General features: G+C 35.1%; 1 protein-coding gene across 3 annotated transcripts; it reads left to right on the top strand.

The window, feature by feature from the left end:
- Positions 1-2,381: 2,381 nt before the first annotated feature.
- LOC139886521 (uncharacterized) lies at positions 2,382-9,428 on the top strand. 3 transcript variants are annotated; one of them, XM_071870357.1, is made up of 14 exons: positions 2,382-2,462; positions 3,688-3,827; positions 6,249-6,360; positions 6,450-6,563; positions 6,667-6,771; positions 6,866-6,949; positions 7,050-7,165; positions 7,269-7,484; positions 7,585-7,641; positions 8,041-8,107; positions 8,189-8,242; positions 8,321-8,395; positions 8,543-8,578; positions 8,993-9,428. In XM_071870357.1, the coding sequence occupies exons 2-14, from the start codon at positions 3,808-3,810 to the stop codon at positions 9,086-9,088; spliced, it is 1,152 nt and encodes a 383-aa protein (XP_071726458.1). In that variant the 5' UTR covers positions 2,382-2,462; positions 3,688-3,807; the 3' UTR covers positions 9,089-9,428. The 3 variants fall into 3 exon arrangements, with proteins under 3 accessions (XP_071726458.1, XP_071726459.1, XP_071726457.1); XM_071870358.1 differs by lacking the exon at positions 2,382-2,462 and adding an exon at positions 3,494-3,590; XM_071870356.1 differs by lacking the exon at positions 2,382-2,462 and adding an exon at positions 4,617-5,798 and having other exon boundaries at positions 3,693-3,827.
- Positions 9,429-9,961: the final 533 nt, after the last annotated feature.

Consider the following 9,961-nt stretch of genomic DNA (forward strand, 5'->3'; position numbering starts at 1 on the left):
AGTATCATGTTAACTATATATATATCCATATATATGTCATCATATAGTTTTTACAAGTTTTAACGTTCGTGAATCACCGGTCAACTTGGGTGGTCAATTGTCTATATGAAACATATTTCAATTAATCAAGTCTTAACAAGTTTGATTGCTTAACATGTTGGAAACATTTAATCATGTAAATATCAATCTCAATTAATATATATAAACATGGAAAAGTTCGGGTCACTACACCAAGTGTGCATCTCGTAACTTAACTAACACTTTTGCCACCACAAGGTTTTGGTTACCTTTTAATGAGCAGTTTGAGAATTCGAGAGGTTCACCCCACCATCTTGCAATGGCACTGAAAGTGTTTTCATTCCAAAACTGGACAGGGATACTCGTGATATTTAGCCATGTAATACGACCTTGGTAAGAGTGATGTTCATCCCATTTACGGATATCTGTCATCCATTTGTGAATGCAGTGGTGTTTCGCATTAAGGATAGCGGAGGCTTGATCCTCGGACTCAAAAATGAACATGACATCCATCCCTCCTAAGTATTTTACTTGAACATTGTCTAAGTTCTCCATTTCACATAAAAAAAGGATGTGCTCAAGATATTCAAGTTTAAGAATGGTACCAATAATAGCTTTACTTAGGAGATCAGTGTCGTTATGTTTGTCTGTAACCGAGATACACCTGTATTTACCATTACAATCCCAACGATTGAACCACCCGATGCTAGTCAATTCTTTCTTGACATCACTAGTATATCCATCCATATTACCAACAACTTTATTAAACGTGCGTCCATCCGTGAAACCATTATTCGGAATGGTGTGGTGAGTAGGGATGGACGAAGCAGGCTTAGCAGCAGCAGGTTGTTTCGGTAACACAACAGGATCAGGTTTTTTACGGTGGTGGGCTTTGTAAGCTTTAAGCCATCCGTTACCGAGATTAATAGTGTTCAATCTTTTATGCAGAAAATTTAGGTCGGTAACATCGATAAATTTAACAAAGGCGAATTTATTGCCGTTCCTAAGCCTTTTCGTGAAAGGTATAAAGATATCATGAATCGTACCATACCTGCTAATAAAGTAACGAAGATCTAGCTTGCTCCAGGAATCAGAGAAGCCAAATACCATGATTGAAGTAATAGAGGCCAACCCCGGATCAGTGTTATGGTTATGCGATTCATTTTCTCGAGGTATGGGATGCTGTTTTAACGGGATGCTGTTAGGGAAAGTAGCAGCACATTCAGGGTTTGAAGAATTAGGAGCCTGATTAGGTTTTGTGGTATTAGGGTTTGAAGTTTTATTAGGGTGATTAGGGTTAGGGTTGTTCGCTGTGGATGGCACCCATTTTTGCTTATGAATGTTTGGGTTACCAAAACGATGGATAAAACGGCGGCCATTGGTGGCCGGGGTGAAAGGTGATGTTGGTAAATTAAACGACAAGTTCGGGGCCACTGTGGGAGGATCTTGTTGACCGTTTGGTTTTAAAGGTGTTTTCCGGTTTTTACGGTCGACTTCGATCCAAATTTGTGGATGGTTAATGGCTATAGGTGAACGGTGACTGGTGCTAACAATTGCAGGTTTACAGCGGTAGGTTTGACAATTGGTGTGGGGTGGTGGGGTGTAAGGGGATGTGGGTAGGGGATACATGATTAGGAAAGGAAAAGAAAAAGAAAAAAGCAGATGTAGATGAAGCAGAGAGCTAGAGATTAGACAGAGGAGGTGACTACCGGAAGGTGAGTGCCGGAAATCACCAAAATAGGAGAGAGAAGAGAGAGAGCATGGTAGATCTTTGGTTAGTTCATTTACAAATCAAAATTTAATTTTCAATTTGCTTTACTATTTTGAAGAATTGGATTAAACTAAAATCTTATTCAAAAATCATAATGACTGGCATTAAAATATTCAGACATACTAAATTTTCTTGTACATTGAAAAATCATAATGTCAGGCGATTGGTTATGGTTTCATTCATTTCTCATTTTCTTCCCTTGGGAAATTAGAAATGGAGGCTGTTTCTTTGCTAAAGCGGGTTCAGAAGAGTTCGATGGCTCAAGATATTGGTGCCGGTGCTGCTGGTCATATTTTTACTAGGATAGGTTTTGCTATTGCTAGAGGTGTGGGGGCCCAGATTGTCTCTAGGCTTCCCATTAATTTTTTGTAAGTTTTAAAACTTTTAAGTTTATTATTATTATTATTATTATTATTATTATAATAATAATAATAATAATATAATAATAATAATAATAATAATAATAATAATAATAATAAAGAATTTTAAAGTTTAGAATGTTAAAAAGATAGAAAAAAAATAAAATGAAATTAAATGAAATGAATGATGCCGATATTTTTAAATATAAAAGAATATTCGCCCACTCAAATAATAATAATATCTTTCGAAATTCTTTTGATCTCCGAGGAAGACGACGCTTCAGTTACTCTCATTCTCTCTTCACGGTAAACCTGTAAGCATCTTCAAACCCTAGATTTTTCAACCTTTTTATACATATAATCATACAATATACAATCATATATTGATAATCTTCTAATTCTGTTATTGCAATCCGATATAGATGTATGCAATATTGTGTATCGATTACATTACATCATAATTATCGGTTTCTGTAACCGCGATGTTATATATTTCCCAATTTCAGTGATTTATGTTATAATTTTGCCTTATCATCACCGTATTGTATTCAATTTGTTCGAACAATAACAATTTTGTGCAATTGTACTTCATTCGGTTACGATTGTGATTGATCTTTAGGTCTGTTCCGGATTAAATTACCATCACGGTGAAATGTAGAAGTTTTTGTATACCAAAATGATATAGTTATGCTCTTGTTAGTGGCGGATTCAAGAATGGTAGTCACTGATCACTGGTTAAAATGTTTTTAATAGATGTTTATTTTAGTGGTGTCACTAAATTTTTTTTACACCATCCTGGTTAAAAACCCAAAAAGATTTCCACTACATAGCACGGGACACCATCCACATGGTGTCCCCTTGTTAGAATTGTTGTATATTTAGATTAGTTAGAAGTGTTGATTAGTTTTGATGTTTGAATGTTTTGAGTGGATGTTTATAAGAGAAATATTGAAGATTTGTTATTTAGAAAGAAATGATTTTATTGATTTAGAATTGTGTTGTGAATGTGTGTTTTTGTTGTTGTTCAAATGCTAACACCTTATGCCTATTTATAGGCTTACAATGTGAGTTAAAATATCTAGATATTTTGATATAAATATCTAGATATTTTTTGTAAATAATATCTAGATATTTATTTATTAGAAATATCTAGATATTTTATTTATAATATCTTGATATTTAAAATATCTAGATATTTTTTTGTAAATAATATCTAGATATTTATTTATTAGAAATATCTAGATATTTTATCTAGATATTTTATTTATAATATCTAGATATTTATCACTGCAGCAATACTAGGTACCACCCCTTGAGTTGTTATATAAGTTTTGAGTGAGATGATAATTGCTTGACATACTATCTTTGAATTGTGTGATAAATGGTTAAATCACTTAACTTCATATTGTAATTGGCTGACAGCTAACAAGAAGTTTCTTGCTGTATGTAATTTATATAGATGGTAATAAACAAGTTGAAGTTCATTTGTGATTGCATTCATTTTTAACATCCACCTTTTTACTTGAAATACATTTTCAGCTCAGGTACTTTTATTGTAGTAACGCTGATACATGCCAATTGCCAAAAGCTCTGAAGAATTGGTCACGTAATTGGTTCGACTTAGTGCTTGACATTTAAATTTGGTCACTTTTTGGACCGATGAAGAGCATCTACCGCAGGTTAGTGATAAGTTTCTCACTAAACTATGCTTATTTTTTGTTGGTTTATTTTGGCTAGTAGAAGATATGTTTATCCCACATTGGTGGGAGGAAGATGTGAGGGGTGAGTGACTTGGTTATATAAGAGGGGCTAAGTCTTTATTCCAAATCGCACCAATCAATACACTTTAAGTATTTGATTATTTCTTTCTTTCTTACCCTTGTTTGAGAGTTGTAATAGTTAAATATTTTGGAGAGTGTAGTTGGCTTAAGAGAGTCGTCTATATCATTGTAACAATTTGTGATATAGTGTATTTTCTCTCTTTGGGGGCCGGTGGTTTTTCTCCTGTTTTGGAGTTTCCACGTTAAATCTTGTGTTGTGTATTGTTCTTATTTCTTTACTATTATTGTTGGGCTGGGTGGTGGGAATTAGTGAGAACGTAATTTCCCAACAACTGGTATCAGAGCGTCAGGTTTGACGGGGGTCTCGGTTATAGGAGTCGGAGTATGCTCTGTGGTTGCCACGGGAGTGGATCGTCCACATCAGAAACGAGTTCTATTGATCGTATAGGGTATCTGGTTAGACAATATTTTTTCTGATTCGTAGTAATAGTTGGATTTGTTAGTGGCCTAGTTGTGGATTTCCGATTTAAAGGGTCCTGGCTACCTGCTACATCTTTTGGCTATTCGAAACGTGAGCAAAATCAGAGAAAGTGTTGTTTATAGGATACGGATACGATGTCGAAGTTCAGTCCAATGAGGTTTGATGTTGAGAAATTTGATGGGATGATCAATTTTGGCTTATGGCAGGTTCAAGTCACGGATGTGTTGATTCAGTCTGGTTTACACAAGGCTTTGAAGGGTAAACCCACCCTTGTTCCCGGTAGTGATTCTAGCAAGAAGTTCGATGAAGAAGAATGGGATGATATGGATTTGAGGGCGGCAAGTGCGATTCGTTTGTGTCTTGCAAAGAACGTGCTTGCAAATGTGCACGGGTTATCAACGGCAAATGAGCTTTGGGTTAAACTAGAGCAGTTGTACCAGGGCAAGGGCATCTCAAATCGGTTGTGTCTTAAAGAACAATTTCATACTCTGCTTATGGATGGGGTTCAAAGATTTCAGATCATCTAAGTATTCTTAATGGTATTGTTTCAGAACTTGAAGCTATTGGAGTTAAAGTGGATGATGAAGATAAAGCTTTGAGGTTGATATTATCTTTGTCATCGTCTTATGAACACATGAAACCTATTTTGATGTATGGGAAAGAAACTCTGAAGTTTGAAGACGTTACTAGCAAGCTCCTATCCGAGGAGAAAAGACTGGAAGGTAATGGGGTCTCGTCATCAGGAGATACGATAGTGTTGTGTTCGGATAGGCGAAAGAGAAACTCTGGGAAGAATCTGGTATGCTGGAGGTGCGGGAAGACTGGGCATGTAAGGGTTAATTGTCCAGGTGGAGCTAATCCGGCAAATGGCTCCAAAGATGCTAACATTGTCTCCGTCGTTACGGAGAGTGACGAATTCTTCTGAAGTCACATCATCTTCATGGTGTGTCCGCGCCACCATGGAAAGGGATGTTCGTTAGCGGTTCCACAAATTGTACATGGGCATTGGTTTGGCGTTGATGCAAGGTGTGTGGTGGAAACTGATGTTGTAGCTGATGAAACTTCCAGGGAAAGCCAAACAGGAAGTTGCACCATAACTGTTCAGCTGGTTATACAACATGTGCCGAGGTGAAATGCTTGGAATGTGATATTCTAAGTGATATACTCTTAATGGTGGAGTATGATAATTCTGTTAAGAGTTATGATTGTCTGTGATGACAATGATTGTCGGGTATTGACAATGTTTGATGAAGATGCAAATTTTATTTCTTGGGTTAGAGATAATGTCAACGGCATGAAGATGAGGATCTTGAAGTTGTCGTCGAGGAAGCGTCTACATCGGTTATCCTTGCAATGTGGAAGCATGGTTATCTTCTTCTATCCAAAAGGTGGAGATTTGTTGGTTTATTTTGGCTAGTAGAAGATATGTTTATCCCACATTGGTGGGAGGAAGATGTGAGGGGTGAGTGACTTGGTTATATAAGAGGGGCTAAGTCTTCATTCCAAATCGCACCAATCAATACACTTTAAGTATTTGATTATTTCTTTCTTTCTTACCCTTGTTTGAGAGTTGTAATAGTTAAATATTTTGGAGAGTGTAGTTGGCTTAAGAGAGTCGTCTATATCATTGTAACAATTTGTGATATAGTGTATTTTCTCTCTTTGGGGGCCGGTGGTTTTTCTCCTGTTTTGGAGTTTCCACGTTAAATCTTGTATTGTGTATTGTTCTTATTTCTTTACTATTATTGTTGGGCTGGGTGGTGGGAATTAGTGAGACCGTAATTTCCCAACAATTTTTTTATTTGTTTGTTTATTTGATTTAATCCATCTCTTTTCAGTGGATTTTTCAAGAAGTCGAATGATAATGGGAGGATTATATTAACTGCAATTATGGGGATGATCCTAGGATATTTCATTGGTGTTTCTTTTCCATACGTTTCTTTTACCAAGGTAATTAGATTAGATTTCAAATGTTTGTTGTACTTATGTTGTGCAAATATCAGCGTCCATTAATTTAAATTTACTGTTATATCTTTCAGATAAACTTACATCCCAACAGTCATTCATCATTTGACGAGGATCATCAGCCTAAACCTCATGAACGTAGTTTCCCAGAAAATCTTGGCTCATCTAATACACCTGAACTTCCTAAGGTACAATTTTCTTTGTTTCATTTTTTTTTTTTTTAATGATATAAGTTTTTAGTTGTGTTTTCTGTAACACATAATATATACTTTCTAACTTTTTTGGTTTCAGATTTATGTTACAACGAATCCTCGTGGAGCCGAATCATTACCTCCAGCAATCGTAGTTTCAGAGACTGATTTTTATTTAAGAAGATTATGGGGTGAACCTTCACAGGTATGAAATCAATCAAGATGATTTATATATTGAAATGCTGAAACCCTGATTATTAATTAAGAGATAAAATAAATTTTGGTGTTTGAACTTTCAGGATCTGAAAAAAACACCAAGGTATTTGGTTACGTTCACCGTTGGTTGGGATCAGAGGAATAATATTGATGCAGCAGTAAAAAAGGTTAAACGAGATGGCTTTTATTTGGATTATTATATAAAGTTTGTAGCTTTTTAATAGATACTGAGATGAGATATGGTCATATGGGCATGTTTCTCTACAGTTTTCAGACGATTTCCAGATCGTGCTTTTTCACTATGATGGTCGAATAACGGAATGGGATCAATTTGACTGGTCAAAAGAGGCTATTCATGTCAGCGTAATGAAGCAAACTAAATGGTGTGTTTAAGATTCTACTGTTAATGTTACTGTTAGCTTATTGTTTTTTAATTTTTGCATGTTTGATATGGTGACATTTTTGTACTTTTGATTTCTCGTTTAGGTGGTATGCAAAGAGGTTTTTGCATCCAGATATTGTATCAGCGTATGATTATATATTTATTTGGGATGAAGATCTCGGTGTTGAGCATTTTAATGGAGACAAGTACATGCAGTTAGTTAAGAAACATCGATTAGATATTTCTCAACCTGGTCTTGAACCCAATGAGGGATTAACATGGGAAATGACAAAACGGAGAGGCGATAAAGAAGTTCATAAGTAAGTTACCACTATTTCTTTCAGTTATTACTCTTGAATACTGTTATCATTTTCTTTTAATGATGCTTGGTTATGGTTATATTCGACGGTTGATTAACAGGGTTACAGATGAGAAACCAGGATGGTGCAGTGATCCGCATCTGCCTCCATGTGCAGCGTATTGTTTCTTTTTCTATATTGAATACTTATAGCATCACAAGTCTATAGGTCTGTAAACCAACCGAACAAACACGAATGGGCTTGTTTGTGTTTGTCCGATTAAGTTTTACCCAACAAATGAACGGACACGAACGGATAAACGAGTAGTTTGTCGTCTTCGTTTTTTTTTTTTTTTTTGTGTCTTTGTTTATGCTCGTCCATTAGGGCGTTAAACATATCATAAACTAACACAACATGAGCTTAATGCAAACGAGTAAACATATAGGTCTATGCATTAACCTAAAGTTTTTGTATGTAAATTCGAAGTCATAAATCATTACCTAAAGATTTTAAGCCTAAACATGATCAGATTTGTCGAAATTGTGGATCTTGTACTCATTTTTGCTGTTTCTATCAGATTTGTCGAAATTATGGCTCCTGTGTTCTCTCGTGATGCTTGGCGGTGTGTGTGGTACATGATTCAGGTAAAAATTACTGTATTTTTCAAGAATCATGACTGACCATAAATGATGCATGCATATAATACATACAGTTCTCTTATGCAGAATGATTTGGTACATGGGTGGGGTTTGGATTTTGCACTTCGAAGATGCGTAGAGGTTAGTCTTTTTATGAATACAGTTTGCATTTTTGTTTTCCCTGGTGCGATATTATATATACATTATTTCTTATCACAGCCTGCACATGAAAAAATTGGTGTGGTGGATTCACAATGGGTTGTGCATCAACATATTCCTACATTAGGGGGCCAGGTGAGACAATTTAGCCTTCAGATCCTTTTTCTTTACTACATATATAAAAAGCGGGTGTCAGCAAGATACAATTATTTATATTATGTAATTTTATATACTAGATTTAAAAATTTGGCTTGGGAAATGATAGTTTGTGTTTCTGTTCAGGGCAAGAGTAAGAAGGGGAAAGATCAGCGAGAAGGGGTAAGCTTATTTCGCTCAAACTATATATTCGGTTATCTAATACACCTTATGGGCCAACAGCATAAAAAGGTAACATCTTTGGATCAGTTTGTATTTCAGGTATCAATCTTGTTTTGTCCAAAAAAAACCATTTTAATTTGCACAAGTTACGTTTAAATGTTGCATTTCCAACAGTTTCTAGTTTAAGATAATTCATACAGGATTGAGAATACCAATGTGTGAATAACTTTGACCATGTTGACTTAAACGTTTAAATCAAAATTTGAAAATTCGGGTCCTTTTCTTTTCTTTGTGAGGCAAAGGAAGTTGGTTACATGAAATCGAAATTCGACCAAAGTTGTTTACGTACTTTTTAGTGCTATCTGCTATGCCTAAATATGCTGTTTAGTTATTTTTATTTTCTATTTTTGACAGGTAAAAGATAGGTGCAAAAGCGAGTGGGCTCTATTTCAAGATAGACTTGTGAATGCAGATAGAGCTTACTCAAGACAGAATCAGACTAAACGTTAACTTGCAATTCATACTCCCTTAAAACTTGTTTGGCACCTCATCTGCGTGACTTGTTGACTTTTTTGTCGAAGGTTCTTAGCCAAACAATTTTTTGTGCTATAGGCATGATATATGTAGGTTTTGTGCATAGTTTATTAATCACCAAATACTCGATTAAACAGGTGGTATTACTCTATTTTGATGCTTTGGTCCGCCTTTTTTTTTTCCATCTCGTGATCACAGGGTGGACCCGTGTATGTACACGGGTTAGCCTGTGCTACTAGTCGATTAATTCGTCACTAACTGTTTAATAGGTGCTACTCATAATATTTTACAGACTGACTGGTTTTGGTTTAGCTTACGCTTAGAGGACAGATTTGTGGTCTTTTGTTTATGTTTTTGTAGTTTGCTCTCATTCACTTTTTCAGCTACTATATGTCAAATTGTCAATATATAATCTTTAGATAATCTCATTCTATATCATTTTTAGTACATTTTTTAAAGATCTAATTTCACGACTCGTAAAAAAAACATTTAGGGATTTTTATAACTGATTTTTCTCCAAAAAGGATGTATGTATGGGTGATATTCCAATATAATCTACTATATTCTAAATATCTATAAGAAATATTTTTGTAGTCTAGTTAAAATCTTTTACTATTTGGACATATAGTTGTTGAATGTTGAGGGCAAAGGGTTTTGGAGTAAGATTGAAGATGTTTCATTGCACCAAACAAATTAAATTATATACTCCCTCACCTTTCAACCTTCTAGTACTACATCACTATCCATCACTATTACTATCTTGTCTTAAATCATATATTCAATTCAATATCCAATACAACAAATCAATCAGGTAAGTGATCAATATTGTTCTGATAATATATGTTAATT

This window comes from Rutidosis leptorrhynchoides, chromosome 1 (genome assembly GCF_046630445.1).
Source record: "Rutidosis leptorrhynchoides isolate AG116_Rl617_1_P2 chromosome 1, CSIRO_AGI_Rlap_v1, whole genome shotgun sequence".
Classification (NCBI taxonomy): Eukaryota; Viridiplantae; Streptophyta; class Magnoliopsida; order Asterales; family Asteraceae; genus Rutidosis; species Rutidosis leptorrhynchoides.